We start from the raw sequence: 22,500 nt of genomic DNA on the forward strand, positions 1-22,500 counted from the left end.
CCCTCGAATCTTCCTGAACCTCCTCGAAGTTTCTCTCTCCGCCCTCTCAGGCCAAACCCCTCATGCTTGGTTGGTTGATCGGGGGCTGGCTCACTCCTCCTTCTGATGACGAGGTGGGGCTACACCCTTCTTCCCAGAGTTGACTTCCCAGAGTTGACCAATGGAGGGCGAATGCAGTTGGCAATTGCGGTTGGCAATGGAGGTTCTGGGGCAATTGAAAGGGGATTCTACCTTATTTCATTTGGTGCAATGCAGAGTCAACTAATGAAAAACAGAGCCTTAAACTGGAACACATAATAATGATATAACTATTTAGAAGGGCCTTTGATTTTCTACATGTATGCGATGGACTAGCTAAAGGGACGACCTTTGACCTTTACACAAATGGAGGTATTTACAAGAATCATTACATTTACAGAGGGTGGTATTTACAACAATTACACCAAGTGCAGGGTTTCCCAAATCCGTTACAATATATATATATACATATACTGTATATATATATATATACATATATATATATATATTGTAACGGATTTGAGAAGTGTAACAATTTTGAGAAAGTGTAACGAATGTGAAAAGTATGGTTTTGTTGTGTGTAACTGACCCTCGTAATGTAAAGAATGGTCGCAGCTCGTCCTCTTAGTTAATTCCATAAACCTACACACAGGACACGATATATCCTTTTAAATAGTTAGTCCCTTATTCTCTGTGTAGGCTAAGGATGTGTTTCCCACGAGTTTCACTCTTCATTGCACCGAATTAAATAAGAGTAGGCCCTCTGATGCCCCATGGCAGCTTCCAAGTGCCAGGTTCGCCACTTTGCTGCAATTGCCTCTTTAGGCACTTTACTGCATTTTCATCTGCCGTCCACTTTGCTGCATTTGACTCCATTACGCACGAGGTAACGCCGAAGAAGAAAGGCGGGTCTCCACCTCGTCATAGAGGGGAGGAGTAAGTCGGCCCCGCTCATCCAACCCAGAACAAGGGGTTTGGCTTGAGAGGGTGGAGAGAGAACGTTTGGGGTAGGTTCGAAAAGGGTGAAGGGCGGGGCCTATATAACCCGCCGCGGGACGCTCCCAAGCAGATACGAGATGAGCTTTGACGGAGATGGGTCCAGGAGATGCGCTGGAAACGAGCAGGCGTGACCGAGCCGCCGTGAAACGTGCCGCGCTGCAGGAAAAGCGGACCGGGGCAACGCAAGGAGCGCACGAGGCAGCAGTACAGAGGAAGGAACTTCGCCCGCGCAGTTTGGGACCAAAGCTCGGCTTCTTGACGGCGGTGCCTTCTGGCCCGACCGTGCCCAGTACCCGCTGAACCTTCCTTGCCTCTAAAAGCCACCCATCTCCAAGCCATTCATTCCTGCCTGCATTTCCCCGTGTAAGTGTGATCGTCCGTCTGTCTTTAACGTTGTCCTGGGGTTTATTAATTAAGCTTGTATAGGTAAGCTAAAGATTTCACTGTGTGCCTGCTCCTTCCATTTTCTGTATATAACCAACTGCTCTCTTTGCTTTGGCTTGTGAAAATAATTAATAAAACCTGTTATTCCTCCGCACGTCTTCTTCTTCTTCCTCCTCTTTACATTCGGTCGCTTTAGAGGTTTCCATATTGAATAGCTGTGGCACGATACGGCCAACGTCTGGGTGAATCGGGTGAGTCGGGGAAAAACTGTTCGGCCGCGGTGCCTCCACTCGGTAAATAACATCTTTTCCGCGGACCGTAACAATATATATATATATATATATATATATATATATATATATATATATATATATATATATATATATATATATATATATATATATATATATATATATATTGTTGCGGATATGGGATTTGGCCTCCATCCATATCCGCTTGTAAATATTCCCCTATTTCCCCAATACTCCCCAACTATCCCCAATCCCCCATTCCCTAGTCCCATTGTCTGTAAACAACACTCTGTAGAACCGACCTTCCACTTTTTCCCCCATTAAATGTCGTGCCCAGGTTCACCGCATCTCACGTAGACAACTATAGGACATCTTGCTAGTTATTCTTAGTCTATGTCAGTTAAGGACTCGTTTCCATTAATTCTGACTCTTCGTTGCACCAGAATGTGATTGTATGGCACCAGTAGTAAGTTTAGGACCTCCCAATACCTCCCCACAATCTCATCTCCGCATCCTCCCATCATCTCATGAAACAACAACACCAACAACAACAGCAGGCGGCGGCGCGGCCGCGGCGCGGGGAGTGCGCGTCCTCACTCCGGCTTGGTTAGCCGCCATTGACCATGTGCTCCGACGGGGTTACCACACAGGGGCTGACTGTCAGCTCCTCATCAAGGGCGGAGCCCGGTAACCACCCCGCACCCAATAAGAAGCGGCGGACCGATCCCATCTGGGGCGGAGCTAACGAGCCGAGGGCGTGTCACTCCCCGCTGGATATACGCAGCCACTTACCGGAGGTGACGTCAGATGCGCCTGAGCTTGGAGAGAAAAGGCCGCCACCTCCAGCGCGACGATACCTCCCCGCATCTTTGGACCGGACCGGGTCGATTCTGCCCCTGAGCCAAGGTGCACCTTGAGCCCTCGACTACCTGCCCCTCCTTGCCATCAATCCCTGTGTGAGTCAGTCTTGTCCCGTTTATCTGTGGTCTGCCATCTACCATCTACCATCTTCTTTGTGGTATGAGTCGGGGAGCGGAGCGAGCTGTGGACGCGATCTTTTGGACCATCTCCTGACCATCTACCAACCCCGTGTGAGTCTGAGTCCGAGTGCGAGCGGGCCCGTGTCCAGCGATAAGTTAAGACCGTATAAGGCTGCCCTGTGTATCTGCTTCTTCTTCTTCACTGTACATTGCTTCTTCCTCTTCATTGTACAATGTGTAATAAATTCCTTGTTATTCCTGTTTCCTCTTAATTCGACCGTTTTAGTGATTTCTCAATTGGGTAAGCGTGGCACGATCACAACCGCTCAAATCGGGTTTAGTACCTGTTAACGGCCCGAATCGCGGCTCGCTATCGCTCGACGTGTCCACTAAAACCGTGGTTTGGGCGGGGTTATTTCCTTGCTTCATGGCAGGCGTTAGTAATTAGGTAATAAGAATTCGGCTTACGACCCTACCTCACCTCGTCCGGAAGGAACGTCATAGCCCCGGATCATGTCGGCTAGATAACAGACAAGGGGATTAATCCCTCCTTGGTAAGGGGAAGGCCGACGTTTGAGATCCGCAACAATATATATATATATATATATATATATACAGTAGTGACCCCTAATTCCGAACGCCCCTCATCTCGAACTACTCTAATTCCGAACCGTAAATTCGAGAAAATTTTGTCCCTAATTCCGAATGTATTTCTATAACCGAACGTGGAGGGCAAACATGAAAGCATGGGCTACCAGGCAGTTCTTCACTGAGTGGATTCATGAGGAGTTTGCCCCTTCTGTGAAGGCTTATCTTGAGGAGAAGAGTCGCCAACACCAGGCAACTTTGGAGAGGTGGTTCTCTAAAGAAAGCAAGCCTAGTGAGCCCCAACCCTCTACACGTGGTGTTAAGAGACAAAGAGAGCAAACACCAGAAGCACAGTCATCTGATGTTAGCTTGGAAGGTGCCTCACCTTCCAAGCAATAAAACCCTCTCCCTCCTTCCTCCTCTCCGGCTTCCACATGCACCATCAGAACTCTCCACTAAGGTAAATGCAGTTATTTTCATGTTAGTACATTTATTTCTTGTTTTTATAATTATTATTATTTGATATTTAGGGCATTTACTCATCTCATTTTACCTTGAATCATGTGTATTTGCAGTTAACAGTGTCTTGATAATGGGTTTTTGGGGTCCAGGAACGGATTAATTCACTTTCCATTATTTCTTATGAGGAAAATAGTTTCTAATTCCGAACTTTTCCCAATCCGAACTGCCGCTGGAACGAATTAAATTCGGATTTAGAGGTCCCACTGTATATATATATATATATATATATATATATACACACATACATACATACATATGTATCAACAGGGTACCCACCCTCCAGGTGGGTCAAGTTTGCACATTACTTGCTGAAGAAAAGTATAGTCTGTGTTTTATAAGATTATAGAATCATAGATGTTTGCATGGTTAACACCTAAAAGGTTATAGATGGTCTAAACTCTAAAGGGTATGCAGGCGGGACCTCCCTTGGCCATCAGGCATAATGACGCAGCGACTTTCCACAGCCCTCCTCGCTGCACCCATCCCCGTCGGACGTGCATCAATGGGAAAAATCCTCGCATGAAGCCCCCTCAAAACCACTCATGGCATGGCATGTATAAAGGCCAGGACCTGGCTCAGTTTGGACCTATGTTGTCGATGCACCAGGGATGCGAAAACATCTCAGACTGCAAACTCAGAGATTTCCTGCTGGAACGGGGGTCGAGTTGAGCCAGACACTGAGTCATGAACTTGAACCAGGTATGAGGTGAAGAAGGAGAAATACCGGAGCAGGCGCAAGGCGGCCCCCGAGCCAAGGGCATGGTGAAGTCCCTGGATTGTTGCAAAGCTCCAGGTATACTCACACCACACACTTCCTGCATAAAGCACCAAACCCTCACCCCTCCATGCACGCGATCCAAGACCTTTTACGCACAGGCCGCCTCACGACTTTTCATTCATTGTTCACTCACAGGGGCTATCTCATGCTACACTACTCTCCCACACTCACTCGCACTCTTTTCACGAACATAGGGTGTCCCACAATCTTTCTCACACCACTCACATGCCCCCGAGCTGTTCTGCACAAAAGATTCACATGCTTTCTTGTACCACCACTGTCCTGAGAAGCCACAGTGAGGCACTTGTACAACTTTATACAAAACATAAACGCATAAAGTCAAAGACTGAACAAAGACTGTCGGTAACGATGTCTCCCAGGTCAGATTGTGCGTAGTCTGATGCCCACATCAGTCCGATGTGTGTGTGTGTGTGTGTGTGTGTGTGTGTGTGTGTGTGTGTGTGTGTGTGTGTATATATATATACACCACTCAAGAACATTATATATATATGGCTAATGTCATCTGCCTGTCTGTCTCACTCTGAAAGACGGAGACACTTCTCAGAGAGAAAAAAAATATTCAGTAAAAGTCGCTACAAATTAATCCAAACCTCAGGAAAAATTATATTTTTTTCAATCAGACCCAAAATTGAACCTAGGCAGTGTTATAGGCAACAGACAGCTGCCTCAATCGTTCCCAAAAAATTTTGTTAAGAAATATACAACCTCTCATTTGTTAATCTTTTTTCAACCAGTGGACAAGCGAAATAAAAATAAAAATCTTTATTGTCCCATATTCAGGGAAATTATTCTTTGGTGACACCGTAAGTTAACCATCATAAAAACATAAAACACAAAGGGAATAAGAAAACAAAATAAAAAGACAAAAAATATAAAAGAAATATAAAATAAAAGACTTCCTCTTTGTGTAAGAATCAAAGGCTTCCTTTTTTGTATCATGCTATGTTTTACTAGTAAGGTAATAAATAAATTGGGATAAAAACATACAATGCTATTTCACAAGATGACATCATAATGTCATAATTAATATAATCACACAAATACTTTTTTATGAGGTTTAGAATGAATGAGAAACCGGTGCAAGATGCAAATCAGCACCTAGCTATTTTGTGCTTTTGTTTCCTCACCTTTGTGTGTGCAATCGCAACCTTGTAACACAAATGCCATCTTTCAGGTATCAAGGCCCATGCAAGAGCGGAGTCACGAAGGGGAGGTGGGAAGGGGTGGGGAAGATTCAGAAGACACATATGGGGCCAAGCAAAGACAATAGGACAACACAGGGAAGGATCACAGCACAAGAGGAGGAAGAATTGTGGGTGAAGGAGCAGGGACTTGGTGGGTGTCCTGCGTTTTGCTATACTCTGCTTTTGCCTTTACTTAACGAATTACATGTCATGCAGGGGAAGAAAGGAAGGCATATGGGACATAAAAGTAAAAGGGAGGGGAACCGTCACAACATTGTGTCCATTTTTGAGTAAGAAAAACGGAGATAGCCACCTAATGAAATGAAAAAGGGTATCCACTTTGAACAAGCCAGAAGATGGCCATAAGCCAACAGATGCAAAGAAAGGCATACCAGCACGATGGCGGCTGCGTCGAGAAACCAATGCCACAAGGAACTCGGGTAGGGGTACGTCATCTGTGTGAACGACATAGGCCGGTATCTCTGGGCTGCACCGTTCATCATCTGGCGACTCTGCGTAGTTCACAACCATCTTTTCGATTTGCACATAGCCCTGGATTATGGGCATTATCCAAAAATCGGACTCCTTGTCCTAAAAAAGTAAATAAATAAAATATTTAATACATGTTACCATACAAGTTAAAATATATAATTTTATTTATTTATATATATATATATATATATATATATATATATATATATATTAAGGAAAGTAAAATAAAACAAATACTTCTGCAAAAAATAAAAATATAATCATATGAATACATTAATAACGTCTTAAATCTCCGTTGTTTTTAAACAGAGCAAAAGCCACTTTCATTTCAATAAATGTCTAATTACAACTCCCTATCGAAAACTCGATTGAGTCACGAGGTGCTTGCTTTTGCGGATCTACCAAATCTTCCGCATGTCAGGCAAATGACAGAGATGATGAATTATGGCTTTCTGTCCCAAAGCCTGGGTTCAGATGACAACAAAATGGATGATCATGTTATTTTATCCTATTTCTTTTCACCCAAAGTACAAACAAGAATGTATTGGGATCAATCGTGTTCCAATTTAATGTTGGAGTAGCTATAGTGCTTTCGACCTATTTTTGGATGTTTGTGATGAGATCAAGCCATCCTTTACAAAGACAAAGGTAATCTCTGAGGTGGATTAAATCAGGGGCAAAGAGGGTGGGGAAGGAGATGTGGAAGTTGCAAAGTTCAAAACAATTCCACCTTTCTGGAAATGTAATTTGTAGACAGTTCTGAATATAAACCATTACAAACCCCACTTGCTTCAAGTATACCTATGATCACTGCAGAAATGGAATGTCTTTCTTACCTTAGAATCAATAAGGTCTTGTAACATCACCTTATTCCAGAAAAATCGGTCATCCGCCTGCAGCACAATATCTCCCATCAGCACCGTAGCATGGACATTTGGCATTCACCTCGTCGCTCATTCCCTTCAGTTTACATCAAACCATTATATTCATGACCATGCCTCCAACACGTACCATATCAAAAAAAACAAATTGAAAGGAAAATGGTGAACATGGCGATGCTAAATTTATGCAGTGTCAATATTATATTTTCACAGAGAAGAAACTCATTTCAAGTTGCCACAATTAACAAGGTCAGTGATATATTTAAGTCAACGACACTTTCCAGTACCAGAGAAAAAGCATCACGTTCAGCTGTTGCTATTATTACAAGTGTCCGACAGGCAGGTCCACAGGTCATGCGCACTTCCCTTTGAGCCGACTAATCTGGATTTCAATCCAGAACTGACGACAAATAGTTGGATTGATGCTTCCCTGGTAGGGGGTTGCATCGAAAAAGTGTGCTGTCCCTCGGATGGGCATTAAGCCGGCCGTCCCAATCCAGCAGCCTTAGTTGGTGGACATTGAACTTCCCATGGCGTCTTTCACGAAGAGTGGTCGAGTAATCACTTACAAAATCACTAGTCGAGTAATTCCTGCTCTTACAACCACCAAGACGGAAAAAACAAACCAACAAGCAAAATCCTTACCGCAAAGACTACTTTTGCAACACTGAACCTGCCTTTCAGCAATGGAACAGAGATGTTATCACGAATACCAATATTTGTGTTTCAGGTAACACGACACTTGTCTTCCAGAAAGAAAGAAAAAGCATCGAAATTGTTTGATAATTGTATTTATGCCTTTTTCTAAATACACAACAGAAAATAAATTATTTGCAAAATATTGAGATAAATGAAGTAATGACTGACAATAAAATGCCCAACAGCCCAACGCAAAGTGGTATATAAAATGAAAATACCAAAAAAATAAAAGAGGAGGAGGACAAAGGATGATAGGAAAGATGGCAGAGGAGTGTGGAAAGATGGAAATACCAGTTGGAGATAGGAATAAGACAGTGTCACATATGGGTTTGGGGGGTGGGGAGGGTGGGATTCTCTGTTTAGAACAAGCCTGGTGTTGGCTTAATGGTCAAGGTGGCTGGCTTGAGATCTTAGGGTCTTGAGTTTGAGCCCCTGCCATGCCGTTGATTTAACACCAGGTGGGTTGACTTGGCCTGTCATCCTTCTGAGGTCGGCAAAATGAGTACCAGCGAACTGGTAAGAAGGCAATGCATCAGCAGCACAGCCACGCCCCCAGAAAATGATGCAGCCAGCACAAATTCCCTGGAAATCCATATCCATCTGTCCTACCATCCACCCAACTCCACCTCCTTTGCCAAGAAAGCATTTCAAAAATATGAAGTTTTATACGTATATATATATATATATTTTTTTTTTTTTATATATACTTGGGCTAAGGCTCATAGCAGAGCACACACACACACACACACACACACACACACACACACACACACACACACACACACACACACACACACACACCTTGGGGGAAGTGCCCTAAGGATACTCTGTCACTTCCCAGGATACTCCGTGTACCAGCGACATCATAACAATGGTGATTATTCTGTTACCTTCTTCCAAATAGGCTGGTCCGTGTCCTTTCCAGGCCTCTGCCTCTGGACGGTGTTTGTGATGTCATACGTTGGGGAGAAGTAAAACGAGTTCGAATCGGTAAACATCTTGAGCAGTTCCTCCAACAGGCGCCGTTCCAAACGTTCCTTACCCTGACCCTCCCGCAACCCCTGCAAAATTGGTGGAAAACAATTGTAATCGGTTGCTCAACACTGCATGAGTGCCAGGGTGGGATGGGAAGCAATGTTCAGAAGGTACAGGACTGTCTCATTATGGTATTGTGAGCATGGTAACAGGCACCGTAATCAGGGACAAAGTACAAGTTAAATTACGTTTCAAACGTAGGAATCGAGCTCCAAATGAAATGCAGAAAAAAAATATTTAAAATTATAATGATAGTTGTGTTTGTTACCTCCACCACCAAAGGTGGGTGGAGGTTGGATGTTGTTTTCACCCCTGTCTGTTTGGCTGTCTGTGAACAGGATATCTCAAAAAGTTGTAGATAGATTCGGACAAACTTTGGTGGAGAGGTTGGGCACGTGACAAGGACGAATCAATTCAATATTGGTGAAGATCCAAATCTGGATACGGATACGAAAATATACTATTGTTAACAATTTCGAGAGATGGGACCAAAAACAATTTCAAAATGTTGTAGAGATGGGTCACGACAAAACCAGGTGGAAGAGTTGGGTAGGTGCAGCCTGTGATAAAAGCACCTCTTCCTCATCATCAGTACAGGTTCAAATGCCTTTGATAATTATTCATCTGTGGTATCTATATAACACACACACTAACACACACATACACACACACACACACACACACACACACACACACACACACACACACACACACACACACACACACACACACGGCAGAGTAAAAACCGCACGCCGAAAATAGTGTCTAAAAAGAGAACTCCACTTCAAAAACGAGAACAAAAGTCTTATCTCTGAAGCAAATTGCACAAATTCAATGGAAAGCAAGCAAAACAAAAATCTTCGCTTAAGGAAATGTTCAGCTATTATTGAAACAAATCTCACCGCACAGCTGCAACCAAACTAAATGGCACCATGTGACTACCCTGCCATGCACAAATGTATAATTTTTGCTTCTTCTAAGATCAACAACTATTTGAAGCCAAAAAAGTTTGATTTTGACAAAAGAAAAACCCAGACTTGTGTTCTCATATGTTGTAGGAGATTTTGGGAGACCAACTCCTGCTCACCTAAAAGGATTTGTGAAAAATAATGTACAAATCGTGATGGACCGGCATTAACAACTACCTCAGCATCAAACTTCATGTGATAGCGACTATTGGGGATGCCTTTGAGGTGGTTGTACCCCCCCAACGCAAGTCGGGGGCCAAATACTCCCCATTCTTCCCTGCTGCCTGGATTAGTCATGGCAACACAGTCAGCAATGCCAATCGGTCCCCAAGGACTGGATCTTTCCCTCTTGTCTCTGTCCCTTCACTCTAACTCTGCCGTGCCCCTGACTTTGCGAAGGTGGGGGTACATCATCCTGGATATGGAGGATTTCTGGGTCACTCCTGGGAGAGTGATCGGCTGTCCCAGTGTCGTGGTCTTGTTCGAGAGAATTGTCCAGGGCTATACAACAAAAGCATCAACAATGTGACACCGACCATGCAGTGTACTAATACGGCCCATTCAATTATTTGCCCGAAAAAAAAATAACCATTTCAATCAAAATATAAATCCCAACAAAATGGCTCTACTATTTTCTGCTCCAAATAGGAGTTTCTTTAGTGACCCATCCCAAAATCGTCTGAAAGGGAAATCAAGGTGATCATCGAAAAAGGTACAAATAATTCACACTCATCATCACATCATCCAAGGGATAACAGTCTGAGAGATACATCTCAGAGATCAGAAGCTCGTCTTTTAGCTGTTTAGCCGAGGTCACATTCCCAAAGGCAGAGAATCCGACACGAGCCAGTCATCCTGGTGCACCACAGATCAACACGACCCTGTCTAAGTGGATATAAATCTACTGCGCCAGCTTTTTACTCAAGGAAATCAAGTTAAGATCTGATGGCAACTTCCACAAAACAAAGTTAACAAGTAACTATTACTTATTTAATAGCCCTAATAATTCCCACACCTGCATTCTAGGGAGCGTTTTTCACCCAAGACTCCCACGAACCAGGCCGCAATTTTTCCCCCAGAGCGACATGTGAATGTGGTGGCTCTCATTGGTTCAAACTCGCACATTATGTCACGTCTCAAGTCATTACTTCCTATCCCATTTTTGATGGATGATTCCCTCCTATTGAATCATGGATGCGACTTCATGATTTTGTCGTGGTTGTAAGGAGGCTATTTCAGTACACAACTCCCCAACTAACTAAATAACTAACTAAATGGTATTCATAGAATACTTACCCCTCACAGTCGACTTCATGAAGTATATATATACTTTTGCCTCTGATGGTGTGAGGTATATATATATATATATATATGTTGATCAAGGCACCTCCTAGCTTTAATGGTGAGCACCAGCCACAACATGGTGCAAGCCAACTTTTCTCTTTTTTTAAAGATTTTTTTCTATGATCCAATATGGTTGCCAGACCACGCGACTGACGTCATAAATTTACATTATCCATCATAAATGTTCCATAGATCACGCTAAGGAAATTTAAAACTGATCAGCATAAGCATTGTACTTGTTGAATTATGACATCGTTAACAACACTTATTCCCCACGCGGAGTTCTTTACAAAGAGCCACATTTCAATTTTTCCATTTAGCGGTTTCGGAGATAGAGGTCCAACGTTTTTTGGTTTTCCAAAATGGCGCCAGTACCACGTGACCTATGACGTCATGGTTATCACGAAAAAAATTAACATGAGTAGATGTATACTACGGTGAAAATTCCGTGCAAATCGGACCAACGGATGCCGAGAAAATGAATTTTAAAAATGCAGACACGTCCATATGTAGTACACAACTGATCGCTTAACCCCGCTTTTCACTGTGAGCGCAGCTGGCGTAACTACCTCATAACCCTAACCCGAGCTTTTGTTTAGGGTTAGAGTTATTGCACAAAACGGTGATACAAAAAGGAGAAGTGAAACTATAAAACGGTTATTAACGTTTGCATGGTCTATAGCGCAAACGACTCGTGGTTATTATGCATAAATTATATTAAGGGAATTACAATAAGAATAACAAAACTTACCCAAAGGTTGGGGTACCTAGTTAGGTAACGAAATAGCCTCCTTAAAAGCACAACAAAATTGTGAAATCGCATCCATGATTCAATAGGAGGGAATTTGGATGGGCCGTAATGATGCAAGACGTAAGGTATAGTGGGAGTTTGACAAATGAGAGCCGCCCGATTCACATGTCGTTTGGGGAAAAAATTAATAAAAAATTTGTAACGCAGACAGACTGCGTCACGAAGACGGACTGCGTGTAAAGTGGTGGAAAGCCGAGTCTGTGGTGTTGGCCTGCGGGGATTGAAGGAGAAGCACCGATGACGTGAGGGTGGCCGAGAAAAGAACGAGCCGACGGACTTTTGCCCCGCTTGGCTCCGGACTTTGGTTGGAGACGGCTGTGCGCTGACATTTCTCTCTTCATTGGGCTTCATCGCAGCGGCCGTACTTGCTGGTGGTCGTAAAGAAGCCGAGCACCAAGAACGAAGAGCCGCGGTTTCCGTGCCGAATTTGTGAGGACGGGCACGGCTGGGGAGCGGGCCTGACATTACTGACGAGACACCGATCCAAGTTAAGTCTTTACAATTAAATTACACCATTATTTTCCATTTCATTTTACATTCCCCTTTGTCCGTGCTCAAGTCTGGTGTGGAGGATCCCATAGGAATTTAGTTGTATCGTCACGCTTTTCTTGTTATCGGCATTTTCTTTTAATAAATAATTTTGTTATTTTTTTGTACATTTTAAAGCCGTCTTTGTTTGAGTCTATTTATTGCAGGTTTGAGGACTGCCGGTGGGATCCGTGCAGGTAAGCACTCTTCAGCATCCTCCTCCTCCTCCTCCCATTCCCCTCCCCACGTGTTTTAACTCCGCCACATTTGATGAACGCCTTGGAGTAACAGCTTGTTCGACTATTCGTTCGTTGGAAAGATTTTCATCGCCAGGAACACGACATTTGGTGTCAGGAGTGTAGGATTCGAACCTAGCGGCCATTTTGTGTTTGAGGGTTGCGAGTTCGACACCGGCTGAGGCCAAATTTTGGCCAGCATTTGGCTTTAAAAGTTTTCATAGTACCGGGGTGTCCAAATTATATAGTAAATTGGTGTACGAAGCGCAACATCGCGTTTTTTCGGGAAATTTAAATCGTTTTTTTCCTGAGGTAAAAATACGCGTGCGGGGAAATACTTTCTGACTGTGGATGGCGGAAGCGAGTGAGATGGCCGTGCAGGTTGGGAATGCTGAAGACTTTGGAAGTGAGCCGGGGATAGAGGGGTATGAGGATAGGAGTGGAACTTCCCCCGTCCCCAGTATTAGCTCACCCTCCTCTCCTATGGGGGAGTCAAGGACAATGGGAACAGACCCGATGGATTTACAGGCCATGTGCAAATTGATAATGTGAATGAGTGACGATATAAAAGGACTGAAGGAAATGAAGGGAGAAATGAGGGGAATGCGTGAACAATTGGGGGGTCAAATGAATGGATTGGAAAACAAAATGGATACCCAAAGGAAGGAATTAAGGGGAGATATGAGGGGAATTGAAGAGCCATTGGAGAACACAATGCTCAAACTGACCAAATTGATGGTTGGACGACTGAATTGAAGTAAGAACAAAAAATATGACACAAATGGGGCACAGGAGGAGAAGCCATGGGTGGCAGAATTTGAAACAAAACGGGGGGAGTTGACAGTGGGAATGAAAGAGTGAGACCCAAGCTGATGCCTTTCGGGCACAGGTGGGGGAAAATTTGATTACGGAATGTTTGGAGGTAAATGGGGGAAACTTAAATTTGAATGGGGAATGTTTGGCTGGAAAAGACCTGGAAAGTTATCGGGCTGGTGTGGATGTCACAATGCACCAGCAAGGGGAGGAATTTGGACTTGTGCAGCACCAGGGCTGTGGTGTGGAGCAACAGGATGTAAGAATATTAGACGTCCGTGTAACGGAACCAGACCGGGTGTGTATGGATGAAGACCTGTTGGGACCAGAAGTGATTGGGGATGATGATGAAAAGAATGATTTGACCCAGCGGCTGGACACCTGTGACAGTACCATCGAGGAGGAGGTTGCTCAGGTTCAACAGAGCATGGTAGATGAGGTGAGTCGGTCTGTTGATGAGGTTAGAGTGACCAAGGGGACCCTCACCACGAACCACGATTGGGTACAAGAGGCTCCGAAATTGCATACCCAGTTGGGGGGGTGTTTTGGCCCCGAGCTGGATTCGGATATGGAAGAGTCGAGAGATAGAGCCTCGGAAGAACTGGTGCCCATAGAGAATGTGGAACAGCTGCAGGGAGGGGCAGAACAACCCAAGGAAGGGGTTGTCACCTGCAGCTGCGGTTATTGGACACACGAGGCCAAATTTTTTAAAAGGAAATCTAAAATTAAATTGCAATGGGAATTTGATGTAGAACAGCCTCGGCGGGAATTGGTCCCCGGGCTGTGGAATACAGACCAGGAGAGGTCATTGGGGTCGGCCTCGGGGAAAATGTGCCCCTTTCAAAATTGGTTTGTGCCAGCTGGCTGGGGGGCTGGGCTGGCAGGATTTGGATGTGGGGTCTGACCATGGGTGTCATGGTACGACCTGGGCCCCACGGGGGGCCTGGTGGAGTGTGGCATCTCTTGTCCATCAAGGCGCTGCCCGAGCAGGTGTCTCGGGCCGACAGGGTCACCAGACCCTGGTGGGGGTTAAGACCTCCATGGTGGGTCCGAGTTGGTTTCTCACAGGTGCCTGGTGTGGTGCATCATGAGGACGACTAGGGGGAGGTGTAGTGGGCCGCGCTTTGGTGGCGGCACCACGGACGGCCAACACGAGCCTGATGTGGTGACCGCCCGGGCATGCGGCCTGACAGCCTCTCCCTGAGACTCTGGCACAGCCAGCATGTGATGACCTGCCATGCTGTGCTGATCAATGGACGCGGGTCGAAACGCATGGACAGAAATGAGTATAGCCCACCGGACAACCATTGGGGCATCTGTGGAACCTGATTGTGCGAGTGATTTACCACAGATGTCCTGTTGTGATTTGTGGACTCTCGGCTTGGGATGAGAGCCATGGGATGGAATTGGGGATTTGTAATGAGCCGAGCATACAGGGCCATGCTCGGCTGGCAGGTGCCTGGAGAAGCACCCTTCTTTGGTGAGATTAGTGAGTTGTGAAAAAAATTGGCATGGGTAATCTGAGGGTTAGATGTAAATTTAAGGGTTAATTTTGTGAGGCCATGGTGGACACTGACAGCAGTGACACCATTATTGATCCAGGTGTGTTAGACCAAAGTGTTGGAGACTGGGATAAGATTGCTAGGGTAAGAAGGACACTGCCTTCAACTGGCTACGGGAGCGAGAGATATTTGGGACGCGGGATTGTGGCGATGTAGCTGGGTAGTCTGGAGGTCAACATGGTGCTGTGGGTGTCCGAGGTGTGTGGACCATGTCTTCTGGGATGAGTCTCCTGGGGGAGCATGGCTGTTGACTAGACCTTGGGCATGGTCAAGTGTGGGTGGGCACTGGGGGCTGCAGGTGTGAAGACTGGGGGATGCGAGAGGTGCAGGGGACATGATGAGGATGCCACGCACTGCGACTATTCCCCCGAGGTCCGAGGTTTTGGGAATGGTTGAGTTGGCAGCAGGTGCTCACCACATTGGCTAGCTGGGGCTAGTGGAACTGTGTTCCTCGCGGGGGGCCGATGGATGGATGGTGGGTTGCACCCTTATAATGAGAACATTTTTTACGTGGTTACTTCATTACGTAAAACATATTACGTAAAATAATGTGGTTATTTTACGACTAAAATAACCACATTTTGACCTCTCAAGGTCATCGGCGGTCAAATATCAGGACCCCAACTGAAAGAGAGGATATAAAATTTCTTATATATATATATTGTTGCGGATATGGGATTTGCATCCATCCATATCCGCTTGTAAATATTCCCCTATTTCCTCAATACTTCCAAACTATCCCCAATCCCCCATTCCCTAGTCCCATTTTCTGTAAACAACACTCTGTAGACCCGACCTCCCCCTATTTCCCCCATTAAATGTCGTGCCCAGGTTCACCGCATCTCATGTAAGACAACTATAGGACATCTTGCTAGTTATTCTTAGTCTATGTCAGTTAAGGACTCGTTTCCATTAATTCTGACTCTTCTCTTCGTTGCACCAGAATGTGATTGTATGGCACCGTTAGGAAGTTTAGGACCTCCCAATACCTCCCCGCAGCTCTTCCTCACGGTTCAGCAACAACAACAACAACAACAACAACGGCGGCAGCGCGGGGAGTGCGCGTCCTCACTCCGGCTTGGTTGGTAGGGGGTGTTGGGAGCGCACCAGGCCTTTCCAACGAGCCGCCATCGAACATGTGCTCGACGGGGTTACCACGTAGGGGCTCGCTGTCAGCTCCTCGTCAAGGGCGGAGCCCGGTAACCCCCGCACCCAATGGGAGCGGCGGACCGGTCCCATCTGGGGCGGAGCCAACCAGCCGAGGGCGTGTGACTCCCCGCTGAGCATGCGCAGGAAGAGGGAGGTGACGTCAGATGCACGCTGAGCTTGAAGCAAGAGAGACGCCACCTCCGAGCGCTGTGAGGCCTCCCTGCATCTATTGGACCGTGCTTGATCCTGTCCCCGAGCCAAGGTGCACCTTGTGCTATCGAACTACCTGTCCTTCCCTGCCATCAATCCCTGTGTAAGTCAGCCTTGTTCCGTTTGTCTGTGGTCTGTCGGGGATAAGATAAGACTGTAACTAAGTGCCCATCTCTTCTGTGTCTTTTACCTCACTCTACCTTGTAATCTACCCCTTTTCTCCACCACTAATTATATCCTCCTCCGGAGGTCTTGAGAACTGTACCCCTTGCGTCGTTTCATCTATCCCAGTCGTTGTGTCCTTTCCATCATTGATTTAGCGTAGCGCGATTTGGCCAACGTTCGAGTGGAATCGGGTGAGTTGGGGAAGAATCGGGGGAACTGTTAGGTCGCGGTGGAACATCCGCTCGGCCCATCATAACATCTAAACCGCGATCCGTAACAATTGGTGTCGAGGAGTGAGATTCGAGGCCCGAACCAAATTTTTTTTAAAACATCTAGAAAAAAAATTTGGTCAAAATTATAAAGACACCGAAATTTGATTTTGTTTTACAAAAAACCCGAATTTTGAAAGTCGCGCTATGGCAGATCAAGACGGCTGGGTTCCGGTAGAGGAGAGTGAGGCAGGGTCGATCCAGGACCAAATTGAGGGACATGAGGAGAGCGAAGCAGTGAGGGCGGGAGGTTCGCAAAATGGCGTCCTCGCGCACGAGGTTACGGGCGCGCAAAATGGCGCCTCGCACATGGCTACGGCGACCGCGCCCGCGACCGTAGCAGCGCCGTTGGTGGATGTGAACCTTTTTTTTATACAAATGAAGGCCCTTATGGACAAGAATAGCGAAGAAATGGAAAGCAGAATGATGGGGGTAATGGGGAACCGGATGGATGCTCAGAGTGAGCAAATGAGGGCTGATAGTGAGCGATTGGGGGGCAGAATGGGGGGCAAAATGGGAGAAATGGGGGAACGGTTAGAACAAAGGATGGGGGCCCAGATCGGAGGGTTAGGGAGTAGAATAGAGGGATTAGACAATAGATTAAGGGAAATACAGGAGGGGTTAACGGGGGTAGAAAACAGAATGGCCACTCAAGAGAATCAAATGGAAGGGATGAAAAAGGGGTTAGAGGGGTTAGAAAACAGTATGGAAGGCAAATTGAGGGACATGAGGGACCAAGCGGAAAGGGAAGTTAAAAAAATGGGGCAGCAGATAGAGGGGGTCAGAATGGGGGTAGAAACTAAATTGGATGCTCACAGGGAGGAAATGGAGCAGATGAGGGTGGCATCTGGGCAGGAGATGCAAGTGATGGGAGAGGAGATCAGAAGAGGTGTGAGTGAGGAGGTCGGAGGAGTGCGCGAGGAGGTGAGGCACTGTAAGGAGCGCATGGAGAAGGAGGTGAGAAAGGGGACTGTAAAATTGCAAGGTGGTATAGAGGAGTTGACGCTGGGAGTAGAACAACTGACAGTGGGACAAAAGGAGTTGGGGGACCAGGTAAAGAAGAACACAGCGGTAATAGAGGGTTTAAAATCGACACAGAAGGAGATGAAAAAGGACGTAGGGGTAATTAAAAAAGAGTGTCAGACGGTACATGAGGACCTGACGAGGTAAATGAACAAGGTGGTAGAGGTGATGGAGGTTAAAGAGCGGGAGGTGCGGGAGCACATAGAAAAAAATAAGGTGGAGTTAGAGGAAGAACTTAAGGGGGCGCACGAGGAGATGAAGGAGGTGACGCAGAAATTAGAAGAAGTAGAAGAAGGGGTGAGTGAAATTAAGAAGCGACGGAGAGAGGATAAGAAAGAGATAAAGGAGGAAGTAAAAGAATTGGTCCAAAGTCTGTGTTCGGATCATGATGATGTGCTCATTAACCGGATGAGGGATTCGCAGGTGATGGAGGAGAAGCGAAGAGAAAGAGGACCCGGTGAAAGTGGTGACCAATATGGTCGTGCGTATGATGCGCCAGGTGATTTAATAAGCTTGGGGGTCGAGATGGACCCGGATGTTCGTGAGAGGCCAAGAGTGAGGTGTGTGGCTGGTCCGGAGGGTATGGAACGAGGGTGCGAGCGAGAGGATCCGGTGATGGGAGAGGTGCGAGGTGTGAGTGAGCAAGGTTGTGGTGGTATGGAATGGGTAGCGGGTTGCGGAAGTGTGACCCATGCATCGACACCAACAGGGGTAGTTTTTAGAGGGACAGGGGAGGCACGGGAGCCCCTTGGGGGTAATGTACTGTGGGGGCCCGGCCGGTTCGGCCCCGCGCTGACCCCGCAAGGGGCGACGCACGGGGTCCGGCAGGCGGGCAACGACTCGCATACGAGGTGGTCCCACAAGGTCCCACTCGCGCCGTATGACGGCAAGAGTGATCTACGCGCATACCTGGCGCAGTTTGACTGTGTGTGTAAGGGCAACGGTTGGGGTGAGGACGAAGGTGGAGTACACCTGGTGGCCGCATTGCGCGGCGCGGCGGCGGAGGTGCTGACGGCATTACCACCGGGTGCTCTCACCCTGCCAGCCCTCCGCGACGCCCTAATTAATCGATTCGGCATTGAACAGCAGAGCGAGCTTGTTAAAGCTCAGCTCGCGCTGCGAAAACGCAAGCCCCAGGAAGCCATCGGGGAACTTGCCCACGACATTCGCCGCGCAGTGGGGATCGCACATGCTAGCATGGCAGCGGATTCCCGGGAAAGCCTGGCGCTGGACCATTTTATCCAGGCCCTCCCGGATATTGAGCTCCGGCAACAGCTCGCCATGTGGCGCCCGCAGACTCTGAGCCAGGCGGCTGACGCTGCGGCCCGTTGGGAAGCAGCGAGGCCCCTGGCCCGGGGGAGCGAGCGTCACGCAATGGCGGTCCGCCAGGTGGGACCCCCGACGTGAGTCCTGACCTGGCGGGCATGGTCCGGAGGCTGGTGGACCAGCGCCTGGCGGGACCTGGACCATGGCAGGCGGCCCCGGAGGTGGCCCGCGGTGGACCACGAGCGGGTAATCCAATTCGGACCTTCAGGGGGGGAAATTTGGAATTCCGGAGACAAGCACCTTATCAGGTGAGGTGCTATACTTGCAACCGTCTGGGTCACCTGGCACGGCACTGTCGAGCCACGCGCCGGGATGATCCCCGGTGGTTGAGGTCCTTAACTCCGCCCAGGGGGGAGCGGGTTAGCCGACCCCAGACACCCCCCCGCCAGACCCCGGGAAACTAGAAGGCCTTACACCGGCGAGCAGGCGCCCCCATGGATTGCCTCGGCTTTAGATGCCGAGGCGGGACCCAGTACCTCTGAATAAGGGGGGCTTATTAGTGCCAGAGGACTGGGGGATTGATGAGCGATGGGCCCGGTGGGTAAGGGTGGCATCCCTGCTACCCTTCCCATGAATGGGGCAAATGCGCTATAGATTATGGGGTTGATGGCAGTGAAAACTAGCCCGGGTGGGTTAAGATATTGTGTGTAGGGCCCTAGAAGATGACATTAGGTAACGTTAAGGTTAGTTAGTGACAAGGATACCTGGAGAGGGGACGCAGGTAGATTAGAGTGGATGATAATGACGAGGGAGCGCAATAGTTTAAAGGGACGACTGGGAAGCGCAAGTTTCAGAGGGGAGTAGTTAGATGAGATGATGCTGTGTGAGAACTGGACAGGTGTGTGGAGCAGTGTATGAGTAGTGAGTGTTGTGGATCAGCGCGAATGCGCTTGGGGGAGAGAAGGGTGCAGGCGGCACCGAGTATGAGAGCACAGGTGTGCAAGTACAGGTGTGTGGAATATATGGAGCAGAGAATGAGTGGTGTGGAGAGAGTTGGAGTAAGTGGTACGGAGTGGTGTGCATGGTGTGAAGGTGTGGATGGGGGAAGAGTGGACCCCTTTTCACGAGTACCCGGGGCGGGTAGTGTAAGTGTTAGGTAGAGGGTATAGGTAAATTGTGGTTGGATATTGGCATTTGTGGTGCGGATGCAGAATGGTATTGTGGATGGGTGCATTGGTGTGGTGAAATTGGCTGGTCGTGTGGCCTGTTAGTATGAGTGTGAATGGTTGGGCACTCCGCCACTGTTAGATGTCGGCCAGGTGAGGCCGCAGGTGGGCTCTGGGAGCCGTTAGTGTCAGTGGGTGCCTGAGGATCCCGGGTGTGGATCGGGCAGGCCGTGCCAGAGAGGGCACTGAGGGGGTGAGAGTGCGAGAGGGCCTTCCCCAGTTAGTTAGGTTAGGGTGAGGAGCAGGTGAGCTCGGTAGGCAACCACAGTGGTGGAGGTGTGCAGGTGGGCGGACCAGCTAGGAGCGTCACACGACCCAGCCACCGAAATTGTGCGGGGGCACCGAGTGTTGAATCGGGGGAGTGAGACCCCAACTTGAGAAGCACCACAGTTTGGTCAATGGGAATTGGTTTTTAGAACCCATAGTGTAAGTTGGCCAATGGATTGGCAGGGAAAGACCCCGGGTAATGTAAAGTTGTTAAAGTCATTTAGGAAATAGTTAGGATTGATGAACCTGTCGCACCATACGCAGCCACTTACCTGAGGTGATGATGATGACTCCACACCTGTGTTCCTTTGTTCTGTGTTGCAGGAAATGAGAATTGCTGTTGGATTTGTGAGACGCATCACGACGTGGATGAGACATTGGGGTGATTCCATCTCTCCCTCCTTAGGAGGGACTGATGATGAATTGGTGATGGCAAATTTTGATGAGAGTTGGAAATGGCAAATTTGATTGGTTAGGAGGGAGAGAAGACGAATTTGGTTTATGGGAGGAACGGGGAAGACAGTAGGGACGTTTGTTGATGTGTAAAGTAGATGTTTATGGGTAGTGTTGTGTTTTGTGGATACAGTAAGGGGTAAGGGAGGGGCAATGTAGGTTACCTGGTGGGGGGGGGGGGGGGCGTACGGTAGGAACGTACCTGTCTCACCTGGTTCCCATGTGCCCCCAGTGTGCATTACCTTATATTGCATGCACTTTTGCGCCCTTACCACCTTACTCACTTGTCTTCTTTTGTCTCCCACCTCCGAGGATCTGGCTTTGGGGCAGAGAGAGAGGAGAGAGAGGTGCTGGCTCCGCAGTTGTGGGCCTGTACTTCCGCTGCTTGCTGCCTGGATCGATACACCATATGGACCGCAATTTTTGTGGCCGCCCACCATGGACCGCAGTTCTTTTGCGGGCAAGCACCACCTGTGGATGGACCTCTGGGTCAACGTGGCACCTATGCCATACAGGTGAACCACTTTTAGTTGGCCCCCCTGACGGCCACAATTTAGAAATGGACGCGGTTGGCACCTTTCTTTATTTCTAAAGAAGCCAGAAGGCCAAGTGCACTCCAAGAAGGCAAGACCAGCGGCAGAACATCGGCCGGCTGCGACACCACCGGTGACCATGGACACTTAATTGTGCATAGTTATTGAACACTTTATTGGTGCACCGGATGGTGCTGACTGTACATAATGGGGTGGTGCTTTTGGTGCTTGGATGGGGTGCTCTGCACATTATTAAAGGCCGTAGGGCCACAGGGCACTCGTGGGTTGGTGTATCGATGCTGGCATGCGTGCTCTCTCTCTATGCATAACATCTGCATGTGTTCCTCAAAGAACAGGTCCTGGATCGTAGTGTAAATATCAGTGTAGTCTTGTGTAAATGATGCTCCCTACCGGCTGTATGTTTAGTTTGAGGATGCTTTCCGCGATTCGGTTATCCTGTGGGTGTGTTTCTGTGAGGAGAAGGGTCGTCGCAGGGGGACATATTTACTCATTTGTGAACATCTGTAAAACTGTCGCACTCAGGGTTGAGTTAATAGTAGAGGGAACTACATCTGAGTGCCACACTAAAGTAGGTAAAAATTTATCGGGTCGGGACGCCCCGAGGTAGAGAAGGGTGCAATGTTGCGGATATGAGATTTGCATCCATCCATATCCGCTTGTAAATATTCCCCTATTTCCTCAATACTTCCCAACTATCCCCAATCCCCCATTCCCTAGTCCCATTTTCTGTAAACAACACTCTGTAGACCCGACCTCCCCCTATTTCCCCCATTAAATGTCGTGCCCAGGTTCACCGCATCTCATGTAAGACAACTATAGGACAT

General features: G+C 47.5%; 1 protein-coding gene across 3 annotated transcripts in view; it reads right to left on the reverse strand.

The window, feature by feature from the left end:
- INPP5F (inositol polyphosphate-5-phosphatase F) overlaps positions 1-22,500 on the reverse strand; it is a 116,408-nt gene that overhangs the window by 47,940 nt on the left and 45,968 nt on the right. For all 3 annotated transcript variants that reach the window (XR_010983192.2, XM_068106129.2, XM_068106130.2), the window contains exons 5-7: positions 8,688-8,858; positions 7,054-7,110; positions 6,118-6,316 (exon numbers count right to left, since the gene is read on the reverse strand). Coding sequence is in view for 2 of the 3 variants with exons in the window: in XM_068106129.2 (XP_067962230.1) it covers positions 6,118-6,316; positions 7,054-7,110; positions 8,688-8,858 (427 nt within the window). In the remaining variant the exon portion in view is untranslated. The remainder of the gene's footprint in view (positions 1-6,117; positions 6,317-7,053; positions 7,111-8,687; positions 8,859-22,500) is intronic.

Source organism: Myxine glutinosa, chromosome 2 (genome assembly GCF_964187855.1).
Source record: "Myxine glutinosa chromosome 2, kmMyxGlut1.1, whole genome shotgun sequence".
Classification (NCBI taxonomy): domain Eukaryota; kingdom Metazoa; phylum Chordata; class Myxini; order Myxiniformes; family Myxinidae; genus Myxine; species Myxine glutinosa.